The 20607-nt window shown below is 54.2% G+C and overlaps 3 protein-coding genes across 8 annotated transcripts in view; 2 read left to right on the top strand and 1 right to left on the bottom strand.

Moving 5' to 3' along the window:
- USP42 (ubiquitin specific peptidase 42) overlaps positions 1-5838 on the top strand; it is a 58500-nt gene extending 52662 nt beyond the window's left edge. For 2 of the 4 annotated variants that reach the window (XM_028845117.2, XM_028845120.2), the window contains one exon: positions 791-1256. In XM_028845117.2, coding sequence (XP_028700950.1) covers positions 791-1124 — 334 coding nt within the window. In that variant the 3' untranslated portion in view covers positions 1125-1256. Of the gene's footprint in view, positions 1-790; positions 1257-3751; positions 3796-4834 lie in introns of those variants that run through there. The other 2 variants (XM_001090104.5, XM_077996150.1) reach the window with 2 other exon arrangements.
- On the top strand, positions 2497-3745 carry LOC144339699 (uncharacterized). Its single transcript, XM_077996157.1, has 2 exons — positions 2497-3181; positions 3235-3745. The coding sequence occupies exons 1-2, from the start codon at positions 2636-2638 to the stop codon at positions 3661-3663; spliced, it is 975 nt and encodes a 324-aa protein (XP_077852283.1). The 5' UTR covers positions 2497-2635; the 3' UTR covers positions 3664-3745.
- A 208-nt stretch (positions 5839-6046) lies between the features above and the next one.
- The window catches only part of CYTH3 (cytohesin 3), a 115194-nt gene continuing 100633 nt past the window's right edge, over positions 6047-20607 (bottom strand). For 2 of the 3 annotated variants that reach the window (XM_001109483.5, XM_077996156.1), the window contains exons 6-13: positions 18344-18424; positions 15507-15619; positions 15139-15287; positions 14842-14953; positions 9998-10074; positions 9812-9883; positions 9543-9697; positions 6047-9311 (exon numbers count right to left, since the gene is read on the bottom strand). In XM_001109483.5, coding sequence (XP_001109483.3) covers positions 9239-9311; positions 9543-9697; positions 9812-9883; positions 9998-10074; positions 14842-14953; positions 15139-15287; positions 15507-15619; positions 18344-18424 — 832 coding nt within the window. In that variant the 3' untranslated portion in view covers positions 6047-9238. The remainder of the gene's footprint in view (positions 9312-9542; positions 9698-9811; positions 9884-9997; positions 10075-14841; positions 14954-15138; positions 15288-15506; positions 15620-18343; positions 18425-20607) is intronic. The other variant, XM_015133265.3, reaches the window with a different exon arrangement.

The raw sequence follows: 20607 nt of genomic DNA, 5'->3' as shown, positions 1-20607 counted from the left end.
GGCTCAAGCGATCCTCCTGCCTGGGCCTCCCAAAGCACTGGTATCACAGGCATGAGCCACCACACCTGGCCTGTTTTTGTATTTTTAAAAAGCTAAATTGGTGAGTGATTGTCTTGAAAATGACTTACCCATGATGAGATGGATGAGCAGGAACAGAATTAGTAATTTTAGTTGACATCTCTTGAAATTGAAACCAGGGGAAAAGATTAGCAAAAGCCATAGGGAAAATAGGCAGTGGTTACTTGAGGGAAAAAATAATATTGCTGCCAGGTGTCTCAGGCACATGGGAGGGAGGGAGGCTCAGTATTTCCTTTCCCTTCAAGTAACCACTGGTTTTGGGAAAAGCTAGCAGAATCCTCCTTGCAGTGTTTGTCCAACAACTTTAGTTCCTGAGAAAGCTGAAGCAGAGGTGGGGCTGTTCAGCAATGGAGCTGAAGTTGGTGAATTTATGACCCTGGGCTGAAACAGTCATTATACTGAAGGCAGACTTGTTAAATTTTTGAGACAGGGTCTGGCTCTGTTGCCCAGGCTGGAGTGCAGTGTTGCAGTCGTAGCTCACTGCAGCTTTGTCAACCTCCTGGGCTCAAGTGATCCTCCCGCCTCAGCCTCCCGGGTAGCTGGGACTACAGGTGTGCGCCACCATGCCTGGCCGACGTTGTTAATTAGATAAGAATTGTGCCTGTTTGCGTGGTGAATGTTCTCAGTGAACGGGTGTAAAGGCCAGGCTCCAGGGTCTGCTGCTGGTGGTGTTGCGTTTTAGGGGTTTGAACTCTGGCTTTTGCTTCTGCAGGCATCAGCAGGACTCAGACCTCTCAGCAGCGTGCTCTGACGCTGACCTCCACAGACACAAAAAAAAGAAGAAGAAAAAGAAGAGACATTCAAGAAAATCAGAGGACTTTGTTAAAGATTCAGAACTGCACTTACCCAGGGCCGCCAGCTTGGAGACTGTTGCCCAGTTCCGGAGAGCCCAGGGCGGCTTTCCTCTGCCCGGTGGCCCGCCTCTGGAAGGCGTCGGACCTTTCCGTGAGAAAACGAAACACTTACGGATGGAAAGCAGGGATGACAGGTGTCATCTCTTTGAGTATGGCCAGGGTAAGAGGAGATACTTGGAATTAAGAAAATAGAAACTATTTCTTAATACATTTTCTTTGCAAAGGGCGAGTAATACATAGAAAACCTCAGGTGGCATCAGAGGCTGCAGTTACTCAGATCACCCTGCCAGACAGGGTCCGGCCTCAGTGCTCGTCCCTGCAGTGCGGTGCTGTTGTCCAGTTTGGCTCCTTAGCACCAAACCCTTAGCGTTTATTGAAGGCCTAAGTGACACAGGACTGAGGGCAGCACCACCTGTGTGTCACCAAAGCCCTGGAACGTATGGCTCTGGGCGTCTTGAGTGTTTGCCTCACAAAGGACCAGAAATCTTGGTTTTATTTTATTTTATTTTATTTTATTTTATTTTATTTTATTTATTTATTTTTTGAGACGGAGTCTCGCTCTGTCGCCCAGGCTGGAGTGCAGTGGCGCAATCTCAGCTCACTGCAAGCTCCGCCTCCCGGGTTTACACCATTCTCCTGCCTCAGCCTCCCGAGTAGCTGGAAGTATAGGCGCCCGCCACCTCGCCCAGCTAAATTTTGTGTTTTTAGTAGAGACAGAGTTTCACTCTGTTGAACAGGATGGTCTCGAGAACTCTTGGTTTTAAAGCATTTTTGGTAGAAATACTTTTGCAGTATATACATTACTCTCCTGAATCCTTAAACCTGTAGCATTCTGAGTGTGCCCTGACGCTCGGTACCGATTTGCTTGCTTGGGTCGTTAGAAGCACGGGCATCGGCCTCTGCCTGACGCCTCAGAGACGGTGTGGCGGGCCACGGACTGTCACTGCCAGGGGTCCTAGATTCTCTTCTGCCCTGTGGGGCTGTGTCTCTGTCATGTGGCCACGTGCTGTGCTCTGACTGCACTTGAGGCAGCCTCCCCACTTCCTCTCTGGTTGGTGTCCAGTGACTGCTGGTCCTGGAGAGGAGCTGTGAGGCTGTTAGAAGTGGATGTCACTCGAGTCAGTGGACCTAGAGCAGAGGTTGGCAAACTGCAGCCCTGCGGCCAGCTTCGGCCGGTCACCTGGCTTTGTATGAACTTGGAGTGAAGAATGGTTTTAACCTTTTTAAGTGGTTGGAAATAATCCCAAAGAACAACAATGCGTTTCACATGAGAATGATGTGAAGTTCAGACTGCAGTGTCTGTGGCTTGATTGGGGTACAGCCAGGCACGTTCGCACGCTGTCCGGTGGCTTCGCTGTCACTGCCTGACAGAGGCGAGTGGCTGCAGCAGGGCAGGGACTGTGTGGCTTGCAAAGCGGAGAATGTTATTTGTCCCTTCACAGAGAAAGTTGGTCATCCCTACCTGAACGCCAGTTGTTTGCATTCATGTATGAAGCGCATGCCCTCCTCCCAGGGACTTTTGACGAATCATCAGGGCTGCCCTGAGGCCTTTGCTTCTTGGCTGTGTCGTGGGTTAGGTGGAGCTGTGTGTTCTGGGGAAGGCCTGTCCCTGCCAGCAGCCCAGAGCCAGTGTGCATTGTTGATTGAGGGGCAGACGGTCCTTAGAGTGTGTGACAGAGAGCCGGGGCTGCGGGGTGAGCCCCATGGGGCACACTTGCCTGTGGAGTGCTGGGGAAATAGCCGGAGCCCAGGACAGGTACCAGCACTGTCGGCAAGGGCAGGGGGCCGGCGAGGACGGGGAGCCGGCGAGGACGGGGAGCTGGCGGGCCTTTGCTGTCTGTGTTGTAGACATTCTGGATGTTTCAGAATTGGTTTTGCCTTCCCATTTCAGCGAATCGGGGAAGGGGATTCGTGAGGGCTGCTTGGTACCCGAGGATGTGGTGAATGGGCTCATTCTGCGTGTGGTACGGGCTCCGAGGATCGTGGGCTCCCAGCCAGGGCTGCTGGGAGACAGTGATAGCCCCCAAGGCAGCTGGTCCAGCAGGAGGGAGGTTGAACGTGAACTTGTTTGCGTCCTGTCTCGGGTGCCGTGGTCAGGCGTGTGTATGTGTGTGTGTGTGTGGTGGCCTGCGTTTCCGTGCCTGTCCTTGGGTGCTGTGGTCAGACGTGTGTGTGTGTGTGTATGTGTGTGGTGGCCTGCGTTTCCGTGCCCGTCCTTGGGTGCTGTGGTCAGACGTGTGTGTGTGTGTGTATGTGTGTGGTGGCCTGCGTTTCCGTGCCCGTCCTTGGGTGCTGTGGTCAGGCGTGTGTGTGGTGGCCTGCGTTTCTGTGCCCATCCCACTGCACTGATGACAGGGTTTGCAGCTGGCGCTTCTGCTGCGAGCACAGACTGAGGAGCCTTTCTTGTCCTCCCGAGAAGGCCGGTGCCCGGCCTCGCCTCACCCAGCGTCCTGTGGTCCTGCAGGCCCCCCTCTGCCCTGGACTTCGGCTCCTTGCCTTTCTCTTTCACACTCTTCCTCTGGTTCTGTTCCGCCCAGTTCAGTTCTTGGGCCTGAGATCTGTTGTCCTAACCCCAGGGTGTGCGTGGGTTGGATGGAGCCCTCAGTCTCAGTCATCACGTAAACCCTTTGATGTCAGTAAAACCCTGGGAGCAGCAGCTGAGCGCTGGGACATCCCTGCTCACCTCGCGGGGAAGTGGCCTCAGCCACTCACAGGGAACCGCAGTGACTGACCATAGCCACTTAATGCACACGCAGAGCAGAGGCACTGGCGGTTTTGCAACCATCATTAAAATCTCTTTCCTGACCTTTGCTTTCTAGGTGATTGAAAACTCAGCCTCAAAACAAAAAATTCACTAGTTATGGTAAGCTGTTTTCCTGTTTCTTCATTGTTTGTGGTGGCGCTGAGGGGACTCAGGCAGAGGAGTTATTCTGTGGTTCTGCCTGTGGGCTGGGCCCATAGGAATGGGCAGAGCCATGGAGAGGCCCCGGCAGGTTCCCAGCCAGCCCAGACCCAGGCCACGTGCTTGGGGACAGACCTAGACCCTCCACCTCGTCACCTTTGCATTACTGGCTGGGAAGACCCGCATCCCTCACGCAGGTGGAGTTGCCCTGTTCCCTTGCCCCTCACTGGGAAAAGCCAACCTGGCTCACAGCAGCCGAGCCCAGAGGCCTTTGATAAACATCTGGGAAGGGAGAGGCCCGGTGCCCAGCACAGGCACCTCAGGAGAGCGGAGCCTTGCTCCCTCCCCGTCCCATCCTGGCCCCTGTGCTGCTGTTTGCGCCCCGAGGTCGCACTGAGCTGGAGCCGGCACCCACCCAGCACCCACTGTACAAAACCGTGGGAAGGTGGCCGAGTAGCAGATCAGGACCTCAGAGCTGCAGGGCTGTGTTGGGTCAATTCTCACAGGAGTCCTGGGAGAGTCACTGGTTTTATACCTGACCCCTGTGGACCTAAAGGGGACAGCGAATCATTTTTCCCTTGAAAGGAAACTTTGTCCAAATGTGTCTGTCACATGTAGTCAGCAAGAGGAATTTAAAATGAATTTCCAAGTGAAGAGTCTGTGGATTAACTGGCCGTTAATTAACAGGCTTTATCAATGTGTCCTCAAGGGAGAGGCCCAACCCTAAGGAAGGAGCTAAACTTCCCAAGTGAGGGGCTGTGAGGACGGAGGTGGAGGAGGCAGCTGGGGGCTGGCGGCGGCGGGGCCCAGCAGATGGCGCCTCCCTGGCTGAGCCGCTCGCACCACCAGTTCCCTCACTTCCACCCAGGAAGGCAGAGTGACCTCCTCAGGGAAGAGCTTCCCCAGCCTTCTGGAGCAGTTGGCAGGGCGTCCGGAATAAGCCCTAGACACCGCCGCCGCCTGCCTCCAACTCACTAACCCGGCGCCTCTTGTCTTTCAGATTCAACGCGTTCAACAGAAGCCATCCCCAGCCCAGCTTAAATTATAAAGATAGAAAATAACTGTTCCAATCTGCGTGGTGCTTCTTTAGTAAATACTGTACAGATTTTACCATGGAGAACTTTTTTTTTAGTTTTTACCTTTTCTTAATTACCCTTATTCCAAATGGACGAACACTTTCTACCACTGCTGACCATTGTAAAATACCGTGTATATAAATCCCATTGAAATAATGCCCTGGAATAGAACATCTCAAATGCTGCTTAATTACAGACTCAGGTCGATTACTTGTATTTCATGTAATGTTCCTCCAAGTTAGACATCTGGTGCAAGACCAACCGGGAGACCATGGAATTGTCAAAAGTACAAACTGACAGTGTGTATATTTAATTTAAAGACTTATTTAAAAACTCACAAGCTCTCACCTAGACTTTGGAGAGCAGTCTGTTTTCTGTAATGTCTGATACTAGAAACTAATTTGCTTATTTTAGTTGTATTCAAGATTTGAAGATGTATTTTATAGACAAGTTCTGTTTTTGAACTTTGTGGAACTGTTCCAATCAATTTCCCAGTTATGATGAGTATTTACATTATGAATGTATAACCCAGACATGATTTGTAAAGCCGACAGTATGTTTCTATTACACAACACTTTTTGATACAGCGTCTCTTGTCTTCACTGATACTGGAGTCTCCGTTGTCTGCTTGGTCCCTTCGAGTTTCTAGTTACAGACACAATCATACTGTGATTTTATTTTTAATATGGATATGCTGTCAAACTGTGATACACTTATAATTCACTGGTCCTGCATCAGGAGATGGAGTGGGGAAAACTGTATTTAATACAGTTTGTATCTGAATAATCTGTATGGTTTATACAGTTTGTGTTGTTCAGAGATGTTTAAAGTTTGATCTTTGTTTTTTTAAAGATTAAAAAAGCACTTGCCCCACTGTAAATATACAGCATGTAAAATTTCTATAGTATATAAATGGCAGCAAATCACACACTTGGCGTCTTTTTACTGCTGTTTTCCCCATTTGCTTCCAGACTCCTTCCTGTCATCTGAATTCACTTTCTTAAAACCTTCAAGTGCTCCTGCTGAAGTCAGTACCTTCGGCCAGGCCATCCCACCTGGGACGGGCAAAGGAAAACTGGAGGGGTGTTTGCTGGACCCAACAATATCTGTTGGAAAGAACCAAGTCTCAGACAGGCTTGTTGTAACAATACATGTGATTTTTATTTAGTGAACACAGTATTTGCAAGAGCACTGACAGCCATCCACCCTCCAATCTTACTGTTCACTTTACAACCAAATATCGAGAGAGAGAGGGAGGCTGTTTCTTCATGCGAGCCATGGCAGTATATACATTGAATAACAAACACTCCAGAAATCAATAGATGTACATTATTTACATTACTATTACTGTATTTTCCGCAAATAGAAATATTTTCTAAGAAAAAAAAAAAGTCAATTTGTGGTTTCTGGTCTACCACAGACCTAACTTCTCGGCAAAGCACATCTATGTAGATAGCTGCATTTGTAACTTTAAAAGTAGGCATTGCTTTCTATGAAGCACTAAGTGCTGCTCCATCTATAAACAGCTCCTAGTTTCACTCAGTTTGGTACCACATTAAACTGCCCCAAAATGTTCTGTGACCCCAAAGACACTGCTGCTTATCTGGGTCCAGGGCCAGTCCAATTAAACTCAAATGTGAACCAGGGCCCAGCAAGACAGGCTGGAAGGGCTGTGGCAGCCGCCGCCTCCCCGCCGGGCTCCCATCGCTGCCTCCTGGCCTCTGTCTCTGGAAGAAAGTGTCTTTGGCCAGAGTTGGGACTAACAATTCGAGCCCTGTGCTCAGACATCGGGGCGGGGAGGAGGAGGATCATGATTGTGACAGGGCCTGCCCAGGGTGAGGGACAAAAACAGATGTCCTGCTTCAGGGCCATCCTGGTGGCGGCTGGCCCTGTGCAGTCATGACCCAGAGAGTTTTCTGGACCAGGCCTGCCTCAAGGCTCAGCAGGCATGATGGCTGCACGGCCTTTATGCTAATACTGTCATTACACAGCCTGGAGCTAGGCGATTTCCTGTAACACTCTGACCACAAAGTACCTGGAGTCTAACTCAGCACCACAGCCTCTGCGCGGCTCCCGGGTGCCCACCACCCGGTGAAGCTCATTCCCAGACGACAGCAGCAGAGGAGCTTGATCTGGAGACTCCTTCCTGCCGCGGCTCCCAACACCCAAAACAGAAAGCTCCGCATCCCCAGGTCACACCTGGGTTGGTCAGAAGGAAACGGCTCGTCTGAGCACGACATGCTGACAAAGCTGGCTGTGGCCAGTCCTGGGTGCGGGGCCAGCCTGAGGGGTGGGCACCGCCGGGGCTGGCCGTCAGTGTGTGGTCGGGGGGGGGGTCCAGGCAGCGTTTATTTTCATGGAAGACTGGAGGCCAGAATTGCGTATCTACCAGCCAGGTTTCAAGAACGCTGACTTGCCTTTCTCAGAACTAAAATTTCCAATTTGAGGTATCAGTAACAAAGCCTAAGAGCTTGGGAATGAAAGTCTGATGCAGGACGGGGGCTTCTGGCCTCGGACCCCTCTGCAGTCTAGTGCGACTTAAAGCTACATCAAGGTCAGCTGCAGGGAGGCGGAGGGCCCGCAGCCGCTCGGCCTCCACTTCAAGGCAACTCAAAGGAACAGTCTCCGCTGCTGAGAAGGAAGCCTAGGTGCACAGTCTGAGGTTTGGTCTCTGGACTGGGCATTTTGCGCAGGAGTACAGATGCCCTCCAGAGGGTGCAGATTCAAGGTGTGCCTGTGCAGGTGGGGCGGGAAGAGGAAGTCCGTGGAGGAAACGCCAGCCACCAGCCCAACAGCCCCGTGTGCAACAGGGTCCTGGGGATGCAAATCTCCCGACAGAGCAGCGCCTGCCACCGGCCTGCGTCGGCCCAAGCACGCAATGCCCCCGTCCAGCCCTGTGCCCTCTCTGGAGGTGGGGCCCAGATCCACCCTTGCTTGAGTGAAGCACCGGGCACCTGCTATCCTTACATCCACAGCAACCTGACGACCTCCCAGGCGGGCGTGGAGCTTCGCCAGTTCCACCACCGGTGTCTATCTGGGGTTCTCAGCTCCCCAGACACCCTACGTGCCGGGCCTCTGCACCCCAGGGCCTGTTCTTCCCTCCTCGTAGGGAGGGCACCTGTCTCAGGACATGGCACGCTACATGGGGTGAGGCTATTTCTAGTTACTTCTGTGTCTATTCATTAAGAAATCTGGTCAAATTAGAAGGTCTGTAAAATAAGCATTCATTTTGCCACAGGTTTTAAATAGCGACAAGTATGGTCAAAAGCCGGTCCACATGGACTCCGCTGACCTGTATGAAACGCTGCCGTGCGTGTGTCTGAACAAAACATGAGCAGTTTCACGTGATTCAGCATATGGATCATCTGTGTCCAGGGAAAAGCTGTTTCCTAGGAGTTAGCAGTTACAGGCTAAACACCCCAAACCATTAACTGTTATCACTTTAACGATTTGCTTAAAGTACCTGTGGGGCCAAAAAGCCTGGGTTGAAGGGAGGCCACATGGGAGTCACCCTGGAGCCCCCAAGTGCCATGGCCATCCCTCCCCGAGCCCGTCCAGAGCCCACCTGCTGCCCTCGGGGCTTGCCTGACAGCCTGACAGGGCAGGGCTGCACGTGGCCCCCCGTGCCGGTGTCCCCCAGCCCTCCCCTTGGGTGCTGCGTCTAGATGGATATTTTTTCAGTGCACAGTATATACTTGTGTCCAGGAGTTAACTTTATAGCTGCCATTCTAAAAATACTACTGTTAGAAAGTATCTTTTGTTATAATTTCAGAATATAAAAAGGCATATAAAAGCTATAATCCTATATATCTGAGAAAAAATTCTGAATAAAAAACTGGTAGCTTTTCCTTTCCTGTTTTGCTATAAAACAGTGGCTTTCTAGAATGGTTAACACTGCCCCGAGTGAATGCGTTTGGCATGGTACGAGTGAGGCTCCCATCTGTGGAATCCGTCCGGTGTCTGCTGTGGAGAGAGCGGAAGCTGCTGTCCTGGCTTCTCCCCCCAGGGCCGCCGGGGACGGTCGCAGGAAGGAAATACTTCTGGACACGCGCAGCCGACCACGACCCCAGCCACGGCACAAGGCCTCGAGGATCAGTCTGGGCCACAGTAGGCTCTGAAGCAGCAGCTTGCACTGCAGGGCGACCACCTCCCAGGACCCCAGCCACGGCACGCGGCCTCGGGGATGCCATCTGGGCCACGGTACACTCTGGAGAAGCAGCTTGCACCGCTGGGCGACCGCCTCCCTGCCACGCCTTCCGCGGAGGGGCGGCCCGCGGTGTCTTTCTGCTGGGGTTGGGTCTTTTACCTGGGTCTTGTAGCCAGGAAAGCTATTTTTTATTGGCAATCCTTCGTTTCCTCGTTGCCAACATGTCATAGAAAGGATCCCTGCTGATACTGGCTCTGGTGAAAGAAGGAAAACATGCAGGTTAGGTCGTGGGTGACACACAGACCTTCCCTTCCCCACCAGCCCCAGAGGCTCCTGGGACAGGACCGCAGGCTCAGATCTGAGCATCGGGTTTCTGGAGGCAGAGGGTCCGCTCTTGCACACGGAAGCATCCACGTTCCAGACATCCTCCGCCCTCCAACCAGCATGAGAAGACAGGCCTGGCCCCGCCCCCGAACCCCGCTCACTTGATGGATTTCATCCACTCCTCCTTCTCCTCCGGGCTGGGGGCTGAGATCCGGTACACCACGTGGTTCCCCTCTACTACGCGGCCGTCCGCCTCCGTCTTACAGGCCTTGATGACCTGCCCTTTGTGGCTGGGATTGTAGAGCTCAAAACAGTTCTGGTGGAGAAAGAGAGGGGAGGCCGTCACAGGGGCTGGGGGCCAGGTTCCCTGCAGGCAGTGAGGATGGCTCCCAGGTGGCTGGCAGGAGAGAAGGTTCAGGAGGGAGCTTACGGGTTTCCGGGGGTCCTCCACCTCCCTGATGCTGAGGTTTTCCAACGGGATGATTCCCCTGGGCTCCTTATCCTACAAGAGAGAAGTACACGGGCGCTCACTGTGCGCCACCAGCCTGGGGGTCCCTCGGCCCCAGGGCAGCTCCGTGACTGCCGGGAGGCGACCAGGAGGCCCAACCTTACTTACTGTTGTGTATTCAAAGTAATAGAGGCAGTTATCAGTCAGGATGAACCACCTGCGCTTCCAGGTCTTCACGCGTCCTCCTAGAAGCAGAAGGGCCCCGTGAGTGTGTGCTCCGTGCACAGGGAGCCCGCGGGTCCAAGAGGGGGCCCTGGACCTGCACAGACCACTGCGTTTTCAGAAAGGCTGCCAGGCGCCAGGCTCGGGTTTAGGTGCCCTTCGGTGTTCCCACCGCGGGGCCCCGCATGCACCCACCCCGCCCACACCGGTGCCCCTCCACGGCACCGAGGGGCCCCCTGATGACACGACCGCACTCCAATTCGCTTCCTGGGAGTTAGTGGGATGGATGGCGTCATTTCTCCACATGAGATGGCAGCGTGATGAAGTCAGGACGGCTCGCCGGGCTCTGTCCAGGGCCTGACCCACCATGTCAGGTGGCTGTCACGTTACAGAGGCCCTTGGGCAGCCCTGGGATCCCCCAAACTCAATCACCCCTGGGCCCAGGGAATCGTGAGACTGAATTAATTCTGTAACAAGATCCGGAGCGCACGCGCGTACCCCTATCTGTACCTGCCCTCCTCTCACTAAGGGAAGGACATCTCTGATCCTTAAACACTGAGCAGACACAAACTGACTTCAGCTGCTAGCCTTGCCTGTGTTTGTTTTTTAAATAATTCAAAGAAACGCACGCGCGGGGCAATGAACTCAGTGCTCCCTGGGGTACTAGGCCGCTCTGCCCCACGCCTCCCCAGCGCCGCGCAGCTCACCCGGCTTTCTCTGTGACAGGCTGGCAGGGGAGCGGCCTCCCTGTGTGGGGGCCAGCACGGGCGCTGAGGCCTGGCGGCAAGATGCTGTGAGAAGGGCTCTGCGGATCACCCGAAAGGTTTCCCTTTCGGGGCCTGGTGTGCAGAGACCCTGGGTGAGGAGGAACCAGCTGCAGGTGGCAGGAAGCCTGGCTCAGCCGTACTGGCGGCCGGAAGGGGTCTCCGCAGCCCCTCTGGGATCCTCCGGCCCCTGCCTCACTCAGCACTGCCATCCTCCATTGATGCCTAAGGCAGCCTGCAATGTGGTTGCCACCGCCAGCCTGGGACAGAAGCCCAGTCTCCAGCTGTTCCTCGCCTCCCCACAGGCCCCAGTCTCATCAGTGTCCCACCAGCCCACCTGTTAAATCTAGACCCTGGTCTGGGCAAATCTGCCCCCCAAGCTTCCTGCTGCATCTCCCCAGCCCTCAAACCCTGCCCCCAACATCTCTCCTGAGCCCTGGCGGGGCTTCCACTCCCCGATCCCTGCAAGCTGCTCCGTCTGGAACCCACTGCCCCAACTGTGTGGGGCCGCCTCACTGGTCCCCTGAACACCCAGCCAGGCCCCAGCAAGGCCCAAAGCCCTTGTTGCCCTCGTGTCCCTGTCACCACGGGCTCCATGCTCCATGCAAGCCCTCGGCCTTCACCTTCCCCACCTCCGTTGCAGCATACCAGGGAGGCCTAAGTCCACAGGGGAGGGCAGGAGACCCTGGGGGCAACCCCGCCTTGTCCCTCAGTCCTCCAGTGAGCAGGGAGAGGCATTTTATGTCCCCGAGACCCTGGGGACAGGGGGACAGTGCTGATTCCTTCCAGGCACTTGCTCCAGCTCGAGCTGCTGTGGCAGAATCAGCTGACAGCAACTCCACTACCCTGACATCGGTCGCTGTCACAGTCGCCTCTGCTTCCCTCCAGAGACTCCAGAGCAGGCCCTGCTCCAGCTACACTGGTGCCAGCTGCCAGCCCCCAAACAGCAGCCAGAGGCATCTTTTCAAAAGCGTGTGGCGATCGTGCCCCTCCCGGCCTGACGCCCCCGCAAAGGGTCCCACTGCACTCGGCTTTAGACCCAACTCCTTGGGCGGCTGCAGGGGCCGCCCTTCCTGGCTCCCCAGCTGTGGCCTTTCTCCCTGCCCAGCTATCTGAGTCTCCAGTTCTTGGGGAGCTCATCCAGGAGCCCCCAGGTTGTGTGCTTCTGTCCAGCACCTGCTCTGTTCCTCCATGCTCCCGGCATGGTGGACAGCGATGGGCCTGTATGTTCCACTAGCCTGTCTACCTGGCCCCCGCCTGGGAGGGGTCCGCCTGGGAGGGGTCTGCCTGGGAGGGGTCTGCCAGGCGGCCTCTCAGCTCCACCCTCAGGTCCCCTGCTCACACCCCCCATGGACAGCCCCATCCCTGTCCAGTCCTCAGGGCCAGGGGATGGTTGCAGACCAGGACTGCAGGCCCAGGGCAGTGGGTGGTGAGCTTGGTCTCAGAGCCCAGCAGGCTCTGCTCGTGCTTGCTTCTGGCCACGCCACACAGCATTCTCGCCTGCAGACAAGAGCCTGGTTTCTGGAACCTGCAGACGGGAGCCACTTTCTCTCTGCAAGTTACTATTACCACTTTCTCTCTGCAAGTTACTATTTTCATTGAGCAGGCAGGTGCGCACACGGATCCACACGCACAAACACAGCACGTGCACACACTTTCTGCATGATAGCTTGGATTGGACCACCTCCTGTTTTTTGTGTGTGTGTGTGTGTGGTAATTGATTCAAGACTCAAAGTCTTAAGTTACCAACAATCGTAAGCCACGCCTGTGTACACAGCAGGGTTCCTACGCTCTGGCAAAGCATCCTGGCCTTTTTAAGACCACCTGCTCTAAAAGCCAATCTACAGTAAGAATACAGCCAAGTCAGGTCGCGCTCCCTGCTCAGCGCATGCCTGGAAGCATTCTAGATCCTGCACCCGTCTCGTCTGCCTCCAGCCAGGGCCCTGGCTCGCCAGCCTTTGGTCTCGAACTTTGCTTCTGAGAACACAGTAGGCACACAGGGTGCCTGGGTGGGAGAGGGCAAGGAAGCCAGCACCCTAGAGTGGCAGCCGCTCACCGGGCCGCCCACCACACTGAGGCCATGCCAGCTGCACCAGCCCCTCCAGGGTCCCCGCGCTTGGCACCCGACACCCAGCCAGCTCTTGGTTCCCGTGAGCGCTGTGTGCACTCATTTTGTGGCCTGTTTATCTGCCCAACCAGAAAACAGGTTAGATAACACGAGCTCTGCTGTGCCTTCATTTCATTCACGCATTTACATCTCCAGAGCCGACCCTTCCCTGGTGGCACAGGCCACATTAACTGCCAGGCAGGCTGACGGCGTCACTGTCCCTCGAGGGGACACTGGGGGGCAATGCAGGAACCAGAAGGGAGGCATCTAATCAAACGAACGTCCCACTTATCCCATCCCCAGAGCACCTGCTGCTGTTTCCGGTTACATCCCCCCCGCCCTCACTCTAGAACCCTCACACGAAGTGATCTGATCTGGTCTCTCAGGCACCCAAGCCCAAGACCATGGTGGGAGGTTTTCAGGCAAATACCTAGAACTCCCCTAAACCTCGGCAGAGCCAGAAAAAAGTCAAAGAGCAATGGCCAAGTCGAAGACCCTAATGGGAAAGGCAGACCTGTGGGACTCACATCCCTTCCACCAGCTGAGGAAGCCTGTGCCTGTCACACAGTGTCTCATCCTTCCTCGATAATTGTTATTTTATTTATTTATTTTTTTGAGACAAGGTCTCCCTCTGTCGCCCAGGCAGGAGTGCAGTGGCACAGTCATGGCTCACTGGAGCCTCAACCTCCCGGGTTCAGGCGATCCTCCTGCCTCAGCCTCCCTAGTAGCTGGGACTACGGGCACACACCATCGTGCCAGGCCAATTTTTATTTTTTTGTAAAAACGGGGTTTCACTATATTGTCCAGGCTGGTCTCAAGCTCCTGGCCTAAGCAATCCTCCCGCCTCAGCCTCCCAAAGCAGTAGGATTACACACATGAGCCACTGCATCCGAATGATAAATTTTTTTTAAATCACCAGGACACTCCACTCCAGGTCTTATGTGCTGCCCGGTGGCCGCCTGCTCTCAGAAGGGCTTGCGTGAGCCCAGCCATGGCATCTGGAAGGCTTCACTGTGGGCACACGGCAACCATCCCCGCCCCACAGGCAAAACACCCCTCCGCATCTCTAAAACCGCACGCGAGTGCCCTAAATCGCTCCAGGGGCCTTTACAGAGCTCCCGAAATCCCTCCATGCGCTGCTGGGTTAGTATGGGGTGGAGGGTGATGCCGCAGGGACAGGGCTGGCTGGCTGCTTCTCTACTGCTGCAGACCCCTGGAGACACGGGGTGGGGGCAAGCCGGCTCCCACACGGCATCCCCGAGTGCTCCAGGTCCCGGCCTCTCTCAGCCCCGCCCCTGGGGTGGGTGGAGCGTTCTCCGCACCGTGCACGGCGCGGCCCGCAAGTCCACAGATGGGTCGGATGAATGGCAGCCACACAGCGGAGCTCACACAGACCAACGTGGGGAGACCGAGAGGAATGAGCCGCTGGGGGGCGGGAAGCCACTGGGTACCTACCTCCTAAAGCAGGACAAGCAGGGACAGCCCGTCACAGAACAGAAAGGTGGGAGCCACAGGCAGAAGGAAAACAACAAGAAGGCACATTTAAACCACGCGTCAGAAATCACAGCCACACCAAACCGAGAGAGAGGCACACAGGTTCTGTGGATAACGCGCTCGCTTCTCGTGCAGGACGCTGCCCTGGCTGGCTCTGGATGCTAACTCAGCAGTGCTTTGGGACGGGCCGTGCAGCCCGGGCGTTCCTCTCTGCCGCGGACATGGCTCTGACGCCCCGGCTCAGAGGAGCAGCCGTGGGCCGTGCGGCTACCGAGAGCGGGCTCTGGCTTAACTGCGTTTCTTTTTAACGTCTCTGCCTGTGGCGGGGGCGTTCCTACATTCCCATGACGAGCTTGGGAGGAACCCGAGGGGCTGCTGCCGTGGGCCGAGGGGTCACGCCCGGGTCCCGTGGGCAGGCGGCTCACCCAGCTTCAGGAGCCAGCCCTCGCGGTCGGGGTTGAAGAAGGTGTGCGTCAGGTCGTTCCCGTCGTCCTCCGGGATCTTAAATGGCTCGTTCTTAATGCTCTCATACAAATTCTGCAGGGAGGAAAGAGCAGCAGCCAGTTCAGACTCACACAGAGGCCAGCGGCCGCCGCGCGGAAAGCGCAGCAGGACCAGGGCGGCAAGGAGACTCGGGAGGCGCGTCTGGAGTCCCAGGCGCTGCGGCCGCTCCCAGCGAAGAGATCCTGCAGACGGCAGCGGCCGCGGGCTGGGGAGCTCACCCTCAGCAGCTCCTCAGGGAGGTCCCCGCCCTCGTTGATGCCGCGGTTCATGGCGATGAACCGTTCTGCCGTGGGCTTGTCACGCACGTTGTGGTTGTGCAGGCTGGTGTTGAGCATGATGATGGCGAATGACAGCACGTAGCACGTGTCTGCAACGAGTCCGGGGTGCTGGGCTCAGCCAGAACCTCCAGTGGACAGTGCGACCCCGCGTGCTGGGGGCCCGCCTGCAAGAGGTGCCCGGCCCACAGGTCGTCCTCGCTCAGGGAAGGCAGGTCCCCAGGAACACACGCTGGGCTTTGCTGGGACCGCCCCCTCCAGAGCTGGAGGCTGTGCCTGGCGAGGGGCCAGGCTGTGAGCGCTACACTGACCTGTGGACTGGAAGACCCCGGGGTTGCACAGGCAGTAGCGAGAAGCAAAAGCCTCCATCATGCGATCAATCTTCTGCGCCTCCCCCGGCAGCCTGAAGCTCCATAAGAACTGCCTGTGGAGACAGCAAAGCCGTGGGCAGCCGCATCAGAATCCACACCGCCTCAAGGCCAAGGGCGGCTTCTGCCCCGCTCAGGAAGGACGCTTTCCTCCCGGGCTGGGGTACAGCTCTGGCAGGGGCTTGGGGGTGCAGAGACAGAAAGGAGAAAACCCAGGACAGTCTCCTTCCGTTCCATAACTCGAGACACGCTTACTGATGGCTCATCTTTTTGTAACTACAACCGATTCAGCAGCGAGGCCAGTTGTCTCTGCCTAAAAAGTAAATATCCGCCAGGCGCGGTGGCTCAAGCCTGTAATCCCAGCACTTTGGGAGGCCGAGGCGGGCCGATCACGAAGTCAGGAGATCGAGACCATCTGGCTAACACGGTGAAACCCCGTCTCTACTAAAAAATACAAAAAACTAGCCGGGCGAGGTGGCGGGCGCCTGTAGTCCCAGCTACTCGGGAGGCTGAGGCAGGAGAATGGCGTAAACCCGGGAGGCGGAGCTTGCAGTGAGCTGAGATCCGGCCACTGCACTCCAGCCCGGGTGACAGAGCGAGACTCCCTCTCAAAAAAAAAAAAAAAAAAAAAAGTAAATATCCAGGATCCCAGCACTTCTCTGTCCCCATTGCCACCATCTCCTGCTGCTGCCAGGTGATCACCAGAGCCCTGCATGTCCCAAGCTGCCAACGGCCAGTCCTCACAGCATCAACAAGACCACGTCCTCTTCTCAGAACTCCCACACATAAGGCAGAGCCACAGTCCACAGGACGGTGTCCAAAGCCCCACCTACAGCACTGGGCACTGCGGCCAGAAGCTGCTGCTGCCGCCTTGCTGGGGAGACACACACCTGCCTCAGAGACCAGGCCCAGCAGACACTCCCACCCTCAGGCATCCCCTCTGGCTGAGGTCTCCCTGGCTGACCTCCCTGTAATTGCAACCCCCAGCCCAGTCCCCCCACCCACCTCCTACTGCTTCCCTTCCTTGCTTTCCTCGGCTGGCTGCGGCTGCGTGGCACTGTCCCTGCTACCTGTCTGCCTTATCCACTGTCTGGTCGCCCAGGTGTGAGCCCCGGGGGCAGAGGCTGCAGTCCCCAAGGCCAGCTGTGGCCTCCCGCACCAGCTATTCAGGAATGTCTGATGCTGCCGTGGATTTAGCAGAAGGATCAGGACCAAGTTAGACTTCAAGGCTCCAATTAAGTCTCTGGGCTTTTAAAAATACTGATCCCACCAGCCATCGGGGGAGGATGCAGCCTGGCCCCCCCGGGGCTCCTCTTCCTCTGCATGTCCCTCACACAGGGCAGCTCCCCAAGGTCCTTCCTCTGCTCTCTCCTCCTGGGATTCCAGCCATGTCTGGCCCCACTCTCTACCAGGCCCCATCTTCTCCGCCACCTGCACCAGCAGCCTTCAGACTCAACACGATCGCCCCACCTCCACTCTCACCTCCTCCACCCCTCACTCCCCGTCTGTCCCACGTTCACCAGCAAAGCATGCACCTGCTCACCAGCCCATTACCATGGCCTCCCTGCCCACCCCACGGCAGTAAAGAGTCTCGAGTCAGCCCGCACACCTCTGCCCCACACAGGCTTGCCGTGTCCTTCAGGACAAAAGCTAACATTCTCAGGGCAGCTCCTCAGGCCACAGGACCTGCCTACATTGCCCCTCACCCTGTGCCTTCATCAGGCCCTCTACTGGGCTATGCCAGGCTCCCACTGCTGTGGGAATTAATAGGAGCCTCTCTGGCTGTGGCCAGAGACTGATGGACTGAAAGAAATGGAGTCACAGCAGCAAGGGCCGTGCCAGATGCCCCTCCCAGACTCGCCAGGCCTGTACCCTTCTCTGGATGTACAGCCTCCAGAAACGGAATCTGATAAGCCTGAACTGCGGCTGCAGGATTCTCAGATGTTGCTAACTCTCAGCGCACTGTTCAGCTCCAGGCTGTGCTGCGAGCACATCAGCAGGGTCCCACAGAAATGCTGCCAATGCTGCAGTCTGCGCCTGAGGTAAGGCCATGAGGAAACAGGCCATGTAAACGAGAACAAGGTATGAAGCAGAAGGTCTGAGAACATGACGAGATGCGGCCTGATTTTCTCAGCCCAAGGGCCAGCTGAGGCAGCTCCCACCAGAAGCCCTGCCTCCTCTCCCCCGGATGCTGCTGAGTACTGGCTCAGGGTCAAGGCCCAGAACAGATGAAGGCCCAGAAGAGAACAGCCGGGGCACCAAGGAAGGAGGCGAGACAATTTCCTGCTTGCAGAGCAGGAGGAAGAAAACGTGCAGGAAGGGCAGCTCGAGGGGCATCCAGGGAGTGTGTCCCAGACACCAAAATGGCGAGAAGACTACATCCTCTCTGGCACACTCAGGTATTCATGTGTTTGGTGCTTTAGGTCAAATCTGGAAGGAAGTAACCCCATGTAGCACCAATGTCACGCCATACAGAGCTTGGGAAGAAGGCACTCGAACTACTGCCACACAGCATTAAAAATAGAAGGAAACGGAATGGAAGGAGCACCAGCGGCCACAGTGAGGAAAACATGGCCCTTATCTTAAGCATGTGCCCCAGTTCCTATCTAGGGCTGCTCGATGTCACACGGCATTAGCTGGATCATTCAGAACAGGAGCCAGCATCTGTGAGACTCGCGTGGCACCAAGTTACCTAGAGTCAATTCACAGCCACTGCTGCCCAGGAAGCGGTCCTCTGGCCTTCCCCATCCACTCTACACCCGGCAAATGATCATACTTACCTTAAGGCTTGTACAAGGTTGAGATCAGCAAACTCATGGAGTTCAACAAAAGCTTGAAGAACTTTAATATTAAATTCATCCCTGGGAAAAAAATAAGCAAGCTTCAAACCTAATGTACATTATCCCAATTATTTTAAAAGATATGGCTTATGAATAATGTGGCTATGAACATTCAAGCACAAGTTTTTGCATGGCCATACTTTTTTAAAACATTTGTATTTTTTGCTGAGGCAGGGCTCGCTATATTACCCAGGCTGGTCTGGAACTCCTGGGCTCAAGCAGTCCTCCCACACCTCCCTCGGCCTCCCAAAACACTGGGATTATAGGCATGAGCCACCACACCCGGCCACATTTTTATTTCTATTGAGTAAATACCTAAGAGTGAAATTACTGGGTTCCATGTTAAAGTTTATGTTTTACATTTTGAGGAACTGCCAGACTGATTTCCAAAGCATCATTTTATATACTTTTTATTTTTTTTTAAGCCAAAATTTCACTCTTGCTGCCCAGACTGGAGTGCATTGGCGCAATCTCGGCTCACCAAAATCTCTGCCTCCTGGATTCCAAGCAACTCTCCTGCCTCAGCCTCCTGAGTAGCTGGGATTACAGGTATGTGCCACCACACCCAGCTAACTTTTGTATTTTTAGTAGAGACAGGGTTTCTCCACGTTGGTCAGGCTGGTCTTGAACTCCTGACCTCAGGTGATCCACCCACCTCAGCCTCCCAAAGTGCTGGGATTACAGGTGTGAGCCACCGCACTAGGCCGCATGATTTTATATCTTATCAGCAATAAGGGTTTCATTCCCTGCAGCCTTGCTGGCATTTGTTACATTTCTTTTTCATTACGGCCAGCCTAATGGGTGTGAAATGGTATCTCACTGTGGTTTCAATCTGTATCTCCTTGACGATCAATTGAGCATTTTTTCCTGTGCTTATTTGCCACTTGTATATCTTCTTTGCAGAAATGTCTATTCAGATCCTTTGCCATTTGATAACTGAGTAATTTTTGTTATTTTTGCTCTTATTTGGAAGAGTTATTTATGTAATCTAGATATAAGTCCTCAGCAGATTATAAGGACTGATTATCAGCCCTGAGGACTTATATCTAGATTATATAAAGACAAATATATGAAGATATTCGCAAGTCATACTGATTTATTTGTATTTTTTGTAGAGCCAGGGCTCACTATGTTTCCCAGGATGGCCTGTGGATTGTCTTTTTACTTTTTTTTTTTCCTAAGACTAGTCAAGTGAAGCAGTGGGAGTGGGCAAGGAACCAAGGAATCTATAACTGGTGATTAGCTGTAAACACCACCATGCCTGGCCAGCCTTCACTTTCTCGATGTCTTCTGAAGCACAATATTCTGATGAAGTAGAGTCTACCTACCTTTTTCTTTTGTTATTTGTGCTTCTGGTGTCACATGTAAGAAACCATAGCCTAATTTGAGATCACAGAGATTTGCCCCATGTTTTCTTCTAAGTGTTTTATCAGTTTTACTTCTTACATTTAGGTCTTTGATCCATTGTAATTTTTGTATCAGTAGGGTGTCCAATGTCATTCTTTTGCATGTGCATTTCCAGTTATCCCAGTACCATTTGTTGAAAAAGCTATTCTTTCACCTACTGAAACTGTCTTGGTACCTGGCTGAAAACTTATTTGACACTAATGTAAGGGTTTATTTCTGGATTCTCAACGCTATTCCATCATTTATATATGTGTATCCTTATGCCAGTTTTACGTTGTCTTGATTATACACTTCAGTCTTTTTTTTTTTTTTTGAGACAGAGTCTCACTCTGTCACCCAAGCTGGAGTGCAACAACATGATTTTGACTCACTGCAACCTCTGCCTCCTGGGTTCAAGTGATTCTCCTGCCTCAGCCTCCCGAGTGGCTGGGATTACAGGCACCTGCCATCATGCCTGGCTAATTTTTGTATTTTTCTAGAGATGAGGTTTCACCATGTTGGCCAGGCTGGTCTTGAACTCCTGATCTCAGGTGATCTGCCCGCCTCAGGCTCCCAAAGTGCTGGGATTATAGGCGTGAGCCACCGTGCCTGGCCACTTTATTTTGTAATCAGGAAATAAATGTGAGTTCTGCAACTTTGTTCTTTTTTAATACTGCTGTGGTTATTTTGGGTCCCTTGAATTTTCCATAGTAATTTTAGGAGTGCAACTTCTGCAAAGAAGTCAGCTGGGATTTCAATAAGAAGTACAATAAATCTGTAAATCAATGTTGGAATATTGGCATCTTAGCAATAGTAAG

This window comes from Macaca mulatta, chromosome 3 (genome assembly GCF_049350105.2).
Source record: "Macaca mulatta isolate MMU2019108-1 chromosome 3, T2T-MMU8v2.0, whole genome shotgun sequence".
NCBI lineage: Eukaryota > Metazoa > Chordata > Mammalia > Primates > Cercopithecidae > Macaca > Macaca mulatta.
This window is presented reverse-complemented; position numbering and strand designations above follow the sequence as displayed.